At 54.1% G+C, this 13,697-nt stretch overlaps 7 protein-coding genes across 7 annotated transcripts; 2 read left to right on the top strand and 5 right to left on the bottom strand.

Annotated features, from left to right (window-relative positions):
* Window positions 1-210: 210 nt before the first annotated feature.
* On the bottom strand, window positions 211-1,427 carry BKA78DRAFT_365179 (uncharacterized protein; the record flags this gene model as incomplete). The annotated part of the gene is made up of 3 exons (XM_066892540.1): window positions 211-936; window positions 983-1,045; window positions 1,377-1,427. 3 exons carry the CDS (start codon window positions 1,425-1,427, stop codon window positions 211-213), a joined length of 840 nt encoding a protein of 279 aa, XP_066747896.1.
* Window positions 1,428-1,958: 531 nt separating this feature from the next.
* Window positions 1,959-3,050, bottom strand: BKA78DRAFT_79525 (uncharacterized protein). The gene has a single exon (XM_066893758.1). It carries the CDS (start codon window positions 2,897-2,899, stop codon window positions 2,063-2,065), a length of 837 nt encoding a protein of 278 aa, XP_066747897.1. The 5' UTR covers window positions 2,900-3,050; the 3' UTR covers window positions 1,959-2,062.
* On the bottom strand, window positions 2,900-4,135 carry BKA78DRAFT_306174 (uncharacterized protein). The gene is made up of 3 exons (XM_066887751.1): window positions 3,344-4,135; window positions 2,967-3,292; window positions 2,900-2,920 (listed from the first exon to the last, which is right to left on the bottom strand). Exons 1-2 carry the CDS (start codon window positions 3,800-3,802, stop codon window positions 3,056-3,058), a joined length of 696 nt encoding a protein of 231 aa, XP_066747898.1. The 5' UTR covers window positions 3,803-4,135; the 3' UTR covers window positions 2,900-2,920; window positions 2,967-3,055.
* Window positions 4,136-4,646: 511 nt separating this feature from the next.
* On the bottom strand, window positions 4,647-4,968 carry BKA78DRAFT_349974 (RNA polymerase II transcription factor B subunit 5; the record flags this gene model as incomplete). Its single annotated transcript, XM_066890898.1, has 3 exons — window positions 4,647-4,694; window positions 4,743-4,891; window positions 4,950-4,968. The coding sequence occupies 3 exons, from the start codon at window positions 4,966-4,968 to the stop codon at window positions 4,647-4,649; spliced, it is 216 nt and encodes a 71-aa protein (XP_066747899.1).
* Window positions 4,969-5,713: 745 nt separating this feature from the next.
* On the top strand, window positions 5,714-6,538 carry BKA78DRAFT_349975 (uncharacterized protein; the record flags this gene model as incomplete). The annotated part of the gene is made up of 1 exon (XM_066890899.1): window positions 5,714-6,538. The coding sequence occupies one exon, from the start codon at window positions 5,714-5,716 to the stop codon at window positions 6,536-6,538; it is 825 nt and encodes a 274-aa protein (XP_066747900.1).
* Window positions 6,539-10,171: 3,633 nt separating this feature from the next.
* Window positions 10,172-11,499, bottom strand: BKA78DRAFT_306179 (uncharacterized protein). Its single transcript, XM_066887752.1, has one exon. It carries the CDS (start codon window positions 10,928-10,930, stop codon window positions 10,610-10,612), a length of 321 nt encoding a protein of 106 aa, XP_066747901.1. The 5' UTR covers window positions 10,931-11,499; the 3' UTR covers window positions 10,172-10,609.
* Window positions 11,500-11,502: 3 nt separating this feature from the next.
* BKA78DRAFT_306184 (uncharacterized protein) lies at window positions 11,503-13,666 on the top strand. The gene is made up of 5 exons (XM_066887753.1): window positions 11,503-11,728; window positions 11,783-11,815; window positions 11,880-11,972; window positions 12,147-12,651; window positions 12,706-13,666. Exons 1-5 carry the CDS (start codon window positions 11,726-11,728, stop codon window positions 13,221-13,223), a joined length of 1,152 nt encoding a protein of 383 aa, XP_066747902.1. The 5' UTR covers window positions 11,503-11,725; the 3' UTR covers window positions 13,224-13,666.
* Window positions 13,667-13,697: the final 31 nt, after the last annotated feature.

A 13,697-nucleotide genomic window follows, 5' to 3' on the forward strand; every position in this document is an offset into this window, starting at 1 on the left:
CACCGTGATACTTCGAAGCCTCTATTGAGCTCGGCTTTTGCGCATCGGCTTTTCGTTCTCGAAGCTGCGATTATTCATAAGATTTGTCCAAATTGGGATCTCGTTGTCCATGTTAAATCATGAAGAAAATGGAATTCTACAAATTCTGAGACAGACTCCATCTCGACTGAGGGAAGAAAGTCATCGCCAACCACAAGCTCCGACTTGTCCTCAAGTGCATCGTTCCATCAATCTTTTCAAAGCTTGCAGAAAATCCTTTTCTTCTTCATCTGCTGGCCTCGACGGCGTGCCAACGGGAAAAAATTTGCACGATATCAATTTCAAAGCAGCGAACTTGTCACCGCGAAGCTTCGCCACCTCGAGAACCCAAGGTCGAATTTTTGAAAATATATCCTCCACCCATGGAAGCTCAGTACGGAAGTAGCAAAATTCGAAGGTGCATTTGTAGAATTCCAAGTGGAGATGGTTTAAGCGGGCCAATCGGTCTAGATGAACATCTATATATTCATCAATATAAAGACTGGGCGAAAACAAATCGTCGCAGTATTCAATGACCTCTTGAGTTTCAACGTCCTCGAAGACCTTCAAATGGATGCAACGAAGATGGCGACTAGCCTTGTCACCGTAACGGTCCAAAAACTGTGTGATGGTCCACCCCGGTATTGCGAATGTATTATTGCTCCAGAGCACCGGAACTGACTCTTCGTATACTTGTTTGCTGACTGTTAGAAGCCCCGGAGTAAGTGTTCCACATTCAAAGTGCGAGGTGGTGCGACAGCATAAGTAGTCGAAATTGATGCTCGAGTCCCCTGTTATTGCAAAGCCGTAGATTCTGTCCCTCAGTTCTCGTGCCAGGTCCAGGAACATTGGGAATGAATAGTGAGACTGGATGCTCAGGACATTGTACCCGATCCTTGGACCGTGGGATACACGGGCCTCCGAAGTATTAGATCAAGCATGAATCGAATCTCCATCGACTTACAACATCGACGACCTCCAGCGGGTGATGAGATGATAGGGTGAGCTCATGACTGTTTCCGGATATCTGTTGCTAGTAGCAGTAGTCAGCATCGAGTAGTTCGCCTTCACTGGACGCAAGACTCAACTGGAAGCTTTGTGAAAAGGTCTCCAAAAGATCTTGCGAGCTCTGGTTGGTTTTCCAGAATCTCTTCGAGTGTCGCACCAAGCCATTCTTTGCAATCAGATGTACGACGCGGGTATCCTTCCAGGGCTTGCACCAACATGTCCAAGAACCGCGTTCGACTGTCGGCTCGCTCTTGCAAGCTCATCGGCCTCCGTTCGCTAATGTGGAAGTTGGGCTTTGCAAATCAGTCAGCATTCCTGCTTCTTTGATGAGGCTGGACTGAACCACTTACCACGACGCCACGCTGCACCTTTTCTTTTTCTTCGTCTTCAGATGTGTCCATGATCAAGATGACTCAACAGAGCAACCCCGAGCGCTGTTGCAGACGAAGATGGAGCAACAAAACCAGAGCGGAAGGTTGGAAAGGTTGTTGACGGATAGGGAAACTTGCGGGCACCTGTGAGATATTTATGTTGCTAACGTCGACAGGAAGCGTTGGTCTGCAAGGATCATCCTGAATCTTGGAGGCCTGGGATGGCAGAGTTAACCTTTGGGTTCGCGCACTTCACGGAATTCTTTTTGGGCATTCGCGTGGAACATCAGTGATATCAATTCCTGGTCTTCTGCTTAGTCAATTTGGGAAGTCAATTTGTCAAATGGCTTGACGGTACCTGAGTCGCAGCTTTCATCGCATTCTCCACTGGCGCAGAACGGAGAACCCGAAGCTTGATCTTGATATCAACTCGCAACGCCAGCAACTCGTCTAGCATCAAGCACGTGTGCACTCTAAAGACTGTCCTCCCAGGGTTGGTGTCGAGAGACCTTTGAAAGTGTTGAAATCCTAGCACTTGTGAACCATAAGCCAATGGTAAGCACTCAATTTGAATGTGTCTGGCCGGAAGTCAGAAAGCACGCCTCTACGCCTGCCGGACGCCTGAGAAGAGATTGTTCCTGCGAACGCGAGTGTCGGGCGTTCGCTCAATTAAAGCCGTTCATTTGAGGAAAACTGCCGTAGGTCCTGAAATGCTCAAGAGCTTCCCACCGAGAAACTTCCCACGGAATTTGCTTCCCTTTCACCCATTTCCGAGGGTCAGCAAAATCGTCCAACTCATCCCAGAGCGCGAGGGCTGGATCGTTGATAAACTTTCCCAAATCTGCTTGGAAACTCCCCTTAATGACCTTCAGATTCTCTTCTCTCACCCATAAACCCCTTTCAAGAATGGAATCTGCGGTGATCAGCTTGAGCACATCGTACCCTTGACCACGAAGTTGCGCAACTTCTGCAAGCCAACGACGAGCTTGCCGAAAGAAAAGCTTCGCGGCGAATATGCGATAATAGTTGAAGCAGGGCTCAATCTGGAAGACGAGTCGCAATTCCTTCAAATGAGGTAGCTTCGCCAAGCTATCACTGTGTAAAGCCAGATGCGTGCTGGGGTCTTCAGCGACCAAAGCCTCGTCATCCATCCACAACTCGAGGTGACGGATGCAGGCATGAGCATTCCCACCAAGTCTCGTGACAAAAGTTTCGAGGTGCGCACAATTTGTAGTGAAGAAGTTTTTCTCGTAAAGGATCTCGATGGCCTCGTCGTGAACTTGTTTGTTGACTGTAAGAAGTCCCGGGGTAAGTGTCTCCGGTCGAGTCTCTCCAAACTTCTTGTCCAAACTGACACCGCGACGGCCAGCTTTGTTGATGAATATTTTCGAGTCACGTTTCATGACAAACGTGTATATCATGTTCCTGATTTCCCGTGACAGTTCCAGAAATTTTGAGAACTGGGGAAAGGTCTTGATGTATAGAGCATGATATCCAGCCATCGGGCCATGGCGAATGCGCTCCTAGACACATGTTGGCCAATGTCGAATTCGGTCCCCCTTTACTTACAATGTGCGAGACCTCCAATGGCTGGCAAGACGACAAAGTAAGCCCTAGATCGTGAATTTGAGTGTTTTTCTGTTCAACCTGGCCGCAAGTTAATAAAAATACTCCATGAATGGCAATGCGGTTCCCACAGGAGATGACGTGCAACGATAATGAATAGTGTTTACATGATCGACTAAAAAACTGAACATCTCCTCGTGCGTCTTCAAACTCTGATGTTGGCGTAATTCAAAGTCATCACTCTCAGTGTGATAGCCCAAGTAGCTCCACAAATGATCCCACAGCCAAATTCTGTCGATTGTTCGCTCGTGCTTGCAGAACTCTTTGAGCTGATTTGGAGCTGTTAGCACTGATACTGAGTCTGAATTACTTCAACCTACTGCTGTCTCTAGGACTGGTTTCTCGCGTTCAACCGGCGGAGGCTCAAACCCATCATCATCAGGATCACCGTTGATGATGTAACGGGTATCCATCGGCGAAGGCAAATGACCTGTGACAGTTGGAGGTCGTGCAACTTTTCGAACAAAGAGAGAGAACCAAACGTGGTCTGAAGATCCGGACGGTATCCATTTCGTCAATCGTGGTGCCCAAGGCGGGTTTATATATCGCTCCGGTCGACGTGGGAGACACAAAGTCAACTCTGCATGGATCATCCCAGAATCTTGGACCATGTAAGAGCAAAGTCTAAACTCGTAGTTCGCGCACATGTCGACTCTCGACACTTTCTGTTGTTGCACACTGACTTGGTTGGGGAGACGCTTGATGGTTTCAAGATGCCTTCTTACATGATCGATCCGTGTCGCTTTCGGTGATGCTGCACACCTTTGCGTAGTATCCATGTCGCTTTTGCTGAATGCGTGGAACTTGGCCTTGTAGGAAGGCTATTGATAATCGAAGCTGGAGTCATCGAATTGGCGATCTCTGATTGGTTTGGCTGGCCCATTGACCAAGCAGATGGTAAAGTCAGAGCTTACGACGGTTTTGTCCCTGCTGTGGTTCAGATATCAGCGCACTCCAACCAATGGCGCAGAGCGTGGAGCGCGGGACTCGGAAGGTCGAGCTTAAGGTTAGCTTGCGTTTCTTTCTTTCGCTGAGCTCCTGGCGCTCGGATTGGTGGTGGCATATCCTTCTCAACGGCCGAAGACATGATAGTTGCACACAGAAAACCTCCTATGCAGTTGCAGACGTGGAATGCGTAGAAACTTTGAAGCTGATTGTTGGAATCCATATTTGGCACACTCAAATAGTCGAATGTCCGTAGATCTCACCCGTCCCTCCGCAGAACTGCCCCCCAAGCAACGGTCGCGAGGTGACCTCTACCTCGCATCTGCCAGAAGCGGCGGGAGTTTGGCGAAGCCCGAATCCAAATAGTCGGTGGCGAAGCAAACATCCACTCCAAAACGAGAAGCACGCACGGCGCTTGAAAGGTCAGATGTGAGACCTCAATAAAGAAGAGAATCCGTGTCTCAACCGCCAGGGCCTTACACCGTTAACCCCGAGACAGGGCTGATGAAACGGAGACCATGTGGATTCAAGATACGCGGAGCCGCCTGGCGTGGTGACAAGAACAAGATGGTCGACTCCGGGAACCAGCTCACTCACGACCTCGGATTCCTGGAGGAATGAGGATGGAATGAAATTTCGGTATACGCATGCTGCGCTACTGAGCCTCCGACCTCGTAATCAGACATCGATATTGTCCTCGGGGTTTCGAATGGCATCCTTGAGAACCTGGGGCATTGTTAGCTTTACGAAGAAAGAGTGGGTCAGAATACGCACTTCGTTCAGTCTCCTTTTGAGCTCGGGCAGTCTATCGCTCTTGATGACCAGGGTCTCGTCGTCAAGGTCCTCGATGATGAAGTCGTTGCGCTCCGAGTCAATCTTGACGATGATGGTCTTGATGGACTCGTCGCACTGGACGAGGACACCTGTGAATGAGTCAGCGAACCGTTTGGAGGCGTTGATGGCTGCTGCTTTTTTGCAAACCGGGGAAAGCTCGTGGCATGGTGGTGAAGAATGGGGACTGAGGCAGGACGGGGGGCAACACGGGAGAGGTACCTCGCAAGGCTCTGGGCATGGCGGCGGCTGGTGCGACGATCAGAAAGTCGTGATGATGCTGTGGGGAGTGGATCCGGTAGGATCTCCGGCGCAGGCCCAGGGCTGGAAATGACAGGACGTGCTGCAGAGAGGTTCACGTCTCTCCCCCAGACAAAGTCCAAAGAGGCAAGATCAGAGGAAGCGGTGGGGGCGGGCCGGGGAGAGCGAAGCGGGAGAGACAGCGATCCTGAAGGACGAGCAGCTGGAGGCACAGGAGTCGTCAGGAACAGGAATGGCAGCTTTGATTGAGGCGTATTGAGCGTCGTGGTTGGGTGGTGCAGAGAGTCAAGTCGGTGGTGACGACGTTCCAAGGCCGCCCGGGTCGCGGGCCCCAAAAATAATCTTGGGGGCATCCAGAACACCGAACAGCAACGGGCATATCATCAGGGCTCTCTTCTTGAGCAGCACCGCCTCAATCCACACCTCTCTCATCATTCCATTCTTTTTCGTCCTGCGCCTGTGCTTCCCGTCGTGATCCGTTCAACCTCTCGTTTCAACTCGTTCAGGTCCCTTTGAGTTGCTTGCCTGTCTCTTGCCTGCGCCTGCCTGCTTGCCTACTCTTGCCGCCACATTCCCTCCCACACCTCTCGACATCTCCTTCCCTCTCACCAACCTCCAGTCTTTACCAGCTCGCAGTCAATTACCATGACAAGATGAAGCCCAATGGCCGCCCGCCCAGCCTTCGTCGCCGCTCCATCTCCATCATCCCGGACCAATCGCACTGCTTCCGCCAGCGGCACCATGCCCTGCGACACCCGTCAACCTCCCAGGGTCCTCTGAGCCTTGCCCTCCTCTGGACCCTTTTTCCCACCAAATCGCTCGCTCGACCGCATCCCCAACCGCAAGATTCTGGTGCGCCGCCGCCATCCGATGGCAGCTCGGGGAGCAGCTCCAACTCGAGCTCCGGCTCATCCTATTCGAGCTCCTCGCTGCTCAACCTCTACTTCCTCTTCATCGCCATCGCCATCCTACTCCTCCTAGTCGCTCTCTTCCTACTGCATCGCCGTAAGAAGCGCCGCAAAGCATTCCTCCGCGACTCGTCCAACCAAGCCCTTGCCCAGGACATTCACGGCAACCAGTACGCGCCCGGCGGAAACCCCAATGCTGTCCCGCTAAACCGCACGCCCTGGCGCTGGCTCAATGGCAACGGCCGCCCGCCCGTCACTCGCCATGAAGAGGGCTTCAACGAGCACGGCGAGGCCCCGCCTCCATACGGCGCACCGCCTGGTAACATCACGCCACCCGCAACAGCTGCCACTCCTGGCGGACCTGGCTTGCATCCAGCGGGGGGTTACTGGGCTCCAGGACCGCCGGTTGTCGTACCAGGTGCCATTCCCATGCGGCCGCTGTCGAGAGACTCGCAGGGCAGGAAGCCGCCCGAGTATGAAGACAGTGGCCCCGAGGGCGCGCACAGCGCGAACAGCTCGACGGGGAATCTGATGAGAGGGCAGCAACCACAGCAGCCGCGGTACTTTTAGATGATTGGACGCTCCCGCCGCGATGGTGGTGTGGATGGATAAGAAATCGAAGGAACGGACATTACGGAATGAGGTTAGGAATGGGTACCGGTATGGTTATGGGACAGGACCAGGAATGTGAACAGGGACCTCTTCTTTCGGACATATTTATCTTCTTGGCTGGCGGGCATTGCATCTGCACAGAATCAACCGTACTTCAGCATCCTTTTCTACAATGGACGGGGATCATCAGTGAGAGAAAATGAAGCGAGACCGTCATCGAGCGCTGTTACTTCCTTGAGCCGCATACGGTGATTTCCCCCTTTCCTTCCACTCTGGCGCTACTAGTCGTAGAAAGGACGGGCGTATAATGGGCGGATTGGAGATTATTTTCTCAGTCATCCAAATGAGACTAGACAGAGAATCTAGCGTTTGGTACTTGAACGTAAAGACGTGTCCTGGGAGGCGAATCAATGAGATTTGCGGCAGTGACGGGACGAAAAGCCAGCCAGCTACACGTGTTAACCGACCTCAGACCAAATGCAGCTGAGCACTTCGCTCTACTCCAGGGAGCGGACTTCAATTAACGCGAAATGTGAGAGAACCAACGACGAGTGCGAACAAAAAGCAACCCGCCTAAGTGACCACCTGCGCTCGCGGGTCGTCCTCGTCCATCCTGGGAAGGGCATCGTAGAAGTGTAGATGGTCATTGGAGAGGTGGAGATAAACACAGGAGCTTCTGCCATCTTTGAGACGTGCATGTACACGTGGGGGAGTGTTGAAGACGAAGACGGAGACGAGGATGAGGACAAAACTTTGAGCCCTCTCAAAACTAAGTAGAGACAAGTTCTCGTCTCAAAGTGGATAGCAACAGGTCGTTCCAGATCTCGTACCTATTCACTCAGAGACGGAGGCTACGCGCTACGTCTAGTTTTCTCCATCTGCTTTGAGACGGTATCTATGGACGATTAAAGTTACAGATGCTTCCACTTTGGGTTCGCTCAAAAGGGCAATGGCGATGCAACTTTGCGCGTCTGGAGATGTGCGTCTCGAGCCAGGTCCACTCCAGGTCTTGTCCGTTCCTCCTGCCTTTCGAGACCGAAATCAAAGGTGTTTGAGAGTAAAGGCATTGCCGTTCTTGGTTGCCCAAAAGGGAATACAGTTTACAACATTGAACGTCGGTGGAAGCTTTGTTGTCTCTAGAGGTGTGCAGATGGAGACGAGTGGATGGAGACGAGTGGGCGGAGACAAGTGAGCGAGGACGAGTGGGCGGAGACAAGTGAGCGAGGACGAGTGGATTGAGACCAGTGGGCGGAGACGCATGGATGAGGATGAGTGGATTGGGACGAGTGTACTCCGAGACGAGTGTACCCAGAGACGAGTGTACCTAAAGACAAGTGTGCTTGAAGATCTACACTGGGTTTAAGTACCCAAGGGCTGGGGACCCTACGATCGACCAGGACTGGCTTGAAAGGAGACCGAGACAGAATAGGACAGGACCTTGAATCGTCTCTGAGTATATGGAGATACATCTGTCGTGATTAAACCGAGACACACCTACCAAGCTGAATGGGCCAACGCCTTCTTCGCGCTCCTGATATTCGAAGGCCGGCGAGCGTTATTTACAGTCAGCCGATCGTATGATGCTGGAGCTGCTACTGCTGCGACAGCACCTTCTCTTTCCATCCCCCCGTTTGGGCTGACTCTGCTTAGCAACCAAAGCAGAACATGCTTGGCAGCGCTGTGGTGAGCTCTGAGGAAAATAAGACGGGGTTGGAATCTGCAAGGCCGGCTATTCTTTGATTGCCATTGCCATCCGCTTGTGCGTTTGTCTCTAACAGTTTCAACATCAGTATAGGCAACTTGACACCCGTGTCTTTGTTTATTCAAGCTACCGCGAACGCAAGTTGGACAGCGTGGGAAAATCAGACATGGTTAGAGACCTGGCACCATTAAGACTACGAAAGCGCCTGGCAATTTCCTCGCCTTGATTGGGAAAATTCATTTCCTTCGACATACGAAAACAAGTCCAATAGGGAAGAGAAGTGTAAATCGAAGTGCGTTGCAGCTTTGGCTACGTAGCTGAAGGAGCGGCAATGGTATGGTATTCGAAATCCGAAGGCTGAAGACGGAAAGACTGAAGGAGGTAAAGATAGTAGGGAATCAAGGAGTTTTGTGCCTCCAAAATGAGTTGTCAATGGCATCTCTTAGTAGTATGCAACTCAGACATCAGTGGAATACATCTTGACCTACCTTCTCCTCCCTGCTAGCTGTGAGTGCACGTGTCTCCTGATTGGCTCCCGCTCGTGGCGATAGCCCGATAAGAGATATTGCTCAGCTTGGTTACTCACAGGGAACCAAAGACGAGAGCTGGACTTGGAAAATCGTAAGAAGGGCGGTCTTGATGACTGAAAGCCATGGTGAGACTGCAAGACATCGTCCTATGCGTGAAATCAGTGTGGGGTTTGGGTTACCCAAGCTGCTGAAGCAGGCCAAATAACGGTCCAGCTGGGCCAGCCCAGGAAGAGACAAGGATCAAAGCCGATATCTTTGGACAAGCATCTGTTTGGCGTCTTGTCATGTCTTGTCGTTGGCACATGCGTTCGCAACCTCGAGTCGTGCGAGGATCGACGACTGCCCACAGGCCAATTCTTCAACCTCGACGTTGACGACGCCGCTGAGCAAGCCACACGCATTGAGCCGGAGACAGCTGCCTGAGGACCATATCTTGACTGGACCAGCCCCAACAATGACTGCGGAATCTTCCAGACAGGGCCTGAGGGCAAAGGAAAAAAATTTTCCTCGTCCAATTGAACGACGCAAAAGCGCAGCGGCTGATAAAAGAGAGCACGCTGGGGTAGACGAGAGCTTATAAGAGCGAGTGTACGCACAAAGACGCCACGTTGGGCAGGATTCGCGCGTTCAGCACGAAGTGTTCTACGAACTGCGGGAGGACCCCTGGTTGGCAAACCTCACCACCCGCCTGGATCTGGACGCACGAACCCCACGCGACCGAGGAAACGGCACGTCCGGTGGCTGCAGAGCGAGGAGATGGGAGACGCGGGAAAGGCTTGCCAAGGGTGTCTCCTCGAGTAAGGGTTTTTTGGGCAGAGCCCGGATATCAACTCACCTCTGAGGACTGCGATTTCGGCGATGAAAAAAATGGAAAATGCTACGAGCAGAGAGATTTTGGAGTTGACGCAAAGTCTGACGAGACGGAGATTTTTACAAATCTGACATCTCGAGGACCAATGGCTGCAAAGCTGGTGTTGACAAATTTTCCGTCGAAGCGACGGCCGGTCCCGGGGCGGGAGAGCAGCGCTTCTGCAGCGAAGCATCTCCACCTGGCAGGTCGAACGCGGGGGAGGGCTTGGCGCTGGGGATGGCCTCTACCCTGGTCACGGCCAAAAAGGGAGAGTGGATTAGAAGAAAATCTGGGGAGAGAGTCGAAAATTGGTGGGAGGAGTCGCGGGAGTGCCGCAGGTCAGCGGGAGTTTGCGGGATAGTGCCGTGTTGGTGTGGAGAGGAGCGACTTGCAGGCTCCGGGGCCTTTTCGTGGAGGCGGACCGTGAGCGGCGGAGACGGCCGGGGCGAGCCTCGAGGGGTGGTCTTTAAAGCAGACGCCTCCCCCCGAATGATGCAGCATATGCCGTCCTTTGACACACGGCGCAGAAAAACCACGCACAGAATTTTCACATCCTTGATGTTGGGGACTTTGGGGCGATGATCTTGCACTCTTGCGAAAAGCAGTGCGCTGCAAACTCGGACCTGAGGTGGCTCGTGGGCCTCTCACCAGGTACCGGTAAGGTCTCTGGGGACGCCACTCTGGGCCAGTGGCCCGTATGGCGGCGGCCCCCTTTTAGAACTGGCGGCGGTCTCGTCCAGACTGCTGAGAAACGAAAAGCTGGATAGGAGGCGCAAAAGGAAAAGGGGTCGAGGGTCTCGCGATGGCGATGCTGCTGACGGTGGCGTGTACAGCGGTGGTAGTGTCTTGATCCCGGAACGGCAGGCAAGATACAGGGCGGATTCGGGGAAAGTCTTGAGCGTCTTGGCCGACAGTAGCCGAAAAGCCGTTGTTCTTAGTTGGATCAGTTACCCCATCGCCGTCGGCTGGCGGCTTTCATTGGCCGAGGGTTCGTGATAAGCCCCTGCGCTTGGCAACTGAGCCCGACGTCGCAGTCTTGAAGAAGTGACTCCAAAAAACATGCTGGGCCTAGTCGCCTCGTGCTGTGGGCCTGGCACCGCCCTGGGCTTGCTGGCTTGCCGACGATGCGGCCAGTGCGCGCCCGCTCCATGGTGTTGACCGCGACGGCTGCTGATGGTTGACCAGAGTCTCACGGCCGCCGCCTCCCACGCCCAGCTCCACGGATGCTGCCCGACTCGCCTGGCCAACGTCCCGCCTGCATGGAGCATCCGATGAATGCGAGGGGTTCGCAAGTGTCCTGCATGGAAGGATGGATGGGATGTGGGATGGATGCATCCAAAGTCGTTATCGTCTAGGCAGTAGGGTCGTCTTCGGCTGCCGTGGCGCGGGCTGACACGGACCCAATAACCGTCTGGGAAAAGGCGCAGAGAGGCTGAGAGGGTTGTGCTTGTGCTTGTGCGTGGTGATGATGGGCTTTGTCTCTTTTGCAGCAGATGCGGGGCTATTCTGGGAACTGCACTGCGCAATGCTCATGAGACGGCGGCCGCTATGGTCGACTATCAAACTGGGCATGCTGCAGGTCCCAGTCTCTCAGAGAAGTTGAAGTCTCGACGAAAACAGTGTGCAGACCCCGATAGATAGCGCAGGCCACGCGATGGGACCGACAAATAGCAAAACGGCCATTGGCGGGCATGCCGGCGGAGCGGGCGAGGTCGATTCAACAATGGGCGGATGTCTAGCCCGAAGCCCTGGAAACATGCGTGCATGTGTGGATCCTGGTCGGTTGCTGGTGGGCACTGGGCGGGTCGTTCAGGTCGTGGGTGCTGCTGAACAAGCGGAACCCTGACGCCGCCCAAAGACTGACGAGACTGCCGTGAGTCCTTAAAATATCGTCCGCCCCAAGCATTTTCCGGTTGCATTCATCCATTCTACCTTTCCATCCCTCCATCCGTCCACCCGTACTCCTCCCGTCCATCTCCCAGGACATCATCTCACGCGACAACCTCCATCCATCCCTCGTCTCACCCCATTGAACTCCATCCAACCTCCGCACATTCGTCAACATGGTAAGTTGGTGCCCAGCCAAGCTCCCCCGCGCGCCGCTAACTCTATCCCTCCAGAGCGAAGCAACTCTCGTCTCCAACACGGCCAACGTGAGCACTCACTGGCGTAGCGAGGATTGATGCGTCCTTGCAGCGTGCTAATATATCCATTCAGCTTGAGAAGTACCTCAGGTTGCCGCAAAAGGGCTCCGTCATCGCCGAGTACGTCTGGATTGACGGCAGCAACAACGTCCGTTCAAAGTGCAAGGTGCGTCTAGTCCACTTCATTCCTTGTTTCTGCGCCATTGGCGGCGGCCAGTGCCAGCAGCAGCTCCACCAGCCCGCCGCTTATCACGCCCGCCGCCGATAAGGCTGCGCGCCACACTCGCGACGATCGACATTGCGTGTCCACCCCACACACTTGCTGATCCAAAATCCGCAGACTCTCGCCAAGAAGCCCTCGAGTGTCGAAGAACTGCCAGAATGGAACTTTGACGGCTCCTCGACTGGCCAGGCTCCGGGTGACAACTCGGATGTCTACCTGCGCCCCGTTGCCATGTACGCCGACCCCTTCCGCCTCGGCGACAACATTCTCGTCATGTGCGAGACCTGGGGCGGCGACAACAAGCCCAACGCCTACAACTTCCGCCACGACGCCGCCGTCGTAATCAAGGCCCACGAGGCTCACGAATTCTGGTTCGGTCTCGAGCAAGAGTACACCCTCCTCGACCCCTCGGGCTGGCCCTACGGCTGGCCCAAGAACGGCTTCCCTGCCCCTCAGGGTCCCTACTACTGTGGTGTTGGTACCGGCAAGGTCATGTGCCGTGACCTTGTCGAGGCTCACTACAAGGCCTGCTTGTACGCTGGTATCCAAATTTCCGGCACCAACGCCGAAGTCATGCCTGCGCAGTGGGAATACCAGGTTGGCCCGTGCGAGGGTATTGCCAGTACGTGATTGATTTTCCCCACCCCCGATTTTTGCTTTTTCTGACCCAACGCAGTGGGTGACCAGCTCTGGATGTCCCGCTTCATTCTCCACCGTGTCGCCGAGGAGTTCGGCGTCAAGGTTACCTTCAACCCCAAGCCCATCCCCGGCGACTGGAACGGTGCCGGTCTCCACACCAACGTCTCCACCAAGGAGATGCGCGCCGAGGGCGGCATCAAGCACATCGAGGCCGCCATGGAGAAGCTCGCAGCCAGGCAAAGGGAGCACATGGAGGTCTACGGCGAGGACAACCAGCTGCGCATGACTGGCAAGCACGAGACTGCCTCGTACGATAAGTTCACCTGGGGTGTCGCCAACCGTGGCGCCTCGGTTCGTGTCAACCGCGCCGTCGCTGAGGAGGGCAAGGGTTACTTCGAGGACCGCCGCCCTGCCTCCAACGCCGACCCCTACCAGATCACCGGCATTGTCGTCGAGACCCTCTGCGGCAAGGTCGAGGGTGCGGATATGACCAAGAAGGTCCGCGAGGCACCCGAGGTTGTTCAGGAGATGGTCGTCCCCGTCTCCAAGCCGTAAGGCCCTTTTCTCCTAGACCTCGATGACGATTTTGCGAGGGTTCATTTCCTTTACATCGTTCGGGCAGCTATGCCTCTGAAGCCACATGTGGTTGTACGCTGATGGACCGTCGCTACCACCACCACCATTACCAATACCCCCCAACCTCACCCCGCACACACAAATCGCTCAACTCTAATCCTCCTCTTACTGCCGCTCTCGAGCCATCCTTGGACGATTCCCCCACACCTTAGCACCTTCTCCACTTCTTGCCCTTTCTCCTTGATTTCCTCTTTTCGCGTCGCTTCTAGCTAGTGCTGCTAGTTGCCTGGGTTTAGTTTTTGATTTTCCGCCAGATGCGGATGGACGGATATGGATCGGATGGGAAAGTAGAACGGATGGACTGATCCCGAGAAGGGATGCGGCGGCGGATGAAATGAAATTTCCTCTTTGCGCTCTTCAAACTCACGCCTCTTGACTTTCTCGCGCAGAGAC

The sequence above is a fragment of the Phyllosticta capitalensis genome (assembly GCF_038381095.1).
Source record: "Phyllosticta capitalensis strain CBS 128856 chromosome Unknown BKA78scaffold_2, whole genome shotgun sequence".
Taxonomy (NCBI): domain Eukaryota; kingdom Fungi; phylum Ascomycota; class Dothideomycetes; order Botryosphaeriales; family Phyllostictaceae; genus Phyllosticta; species Phyllosticta capitalensis.

Bases quoted from the DNA above. Each gene is read 5' to 3' on its own strand.
- BKA78DRAFT_306184 (XM_066887753.1), top strand. The intron at 11,973-12,146 runs GTGCGTCTAGTC...CAAAATCCGCAG, and splicing joins ACGTCCGTTCAAAGTGCAAG to ACTCTCGCCAAGAAGCCCTC. The intron at 12,652-12,705 runs GTACGTGATTGA...GACCCAACGCAG, and splicing joins CCCGTGCGAGGGTATTGCCA to TGGGTGACCAGCTCTGGATG.
- BKA78DRAFT_79525 (XM_066893758.1), bottom strand. From the start codon at position 2,899: ATGGCTGGATATCATGCTCTATACATCAAGACCTTTCCCCAGTTCTCA.
- BKA78DRAFT_306174 (XM_066887751.1), bottom strand. From the start codon at position 3,802: ATGGATACTACGCAAAGGTGTGCAGCATCACCGAAAGCGACACGGATC. The intron at 3,293-3,343 runs GTAGGTTGAAGT...GCTCCAAATCAG, and splicing joins AACCAGTCCTAGAGACAGCA to CTCAAAGAGTTCTGCAAGCA.
- BKA78DRAFT_306179 (XM_066887752.1), bottom strand. From the start codon at position 10,930: ATGCTCCATGCAGGCGGGACGTTGGCCAGGCGAGTCGGGCAGCATCCG.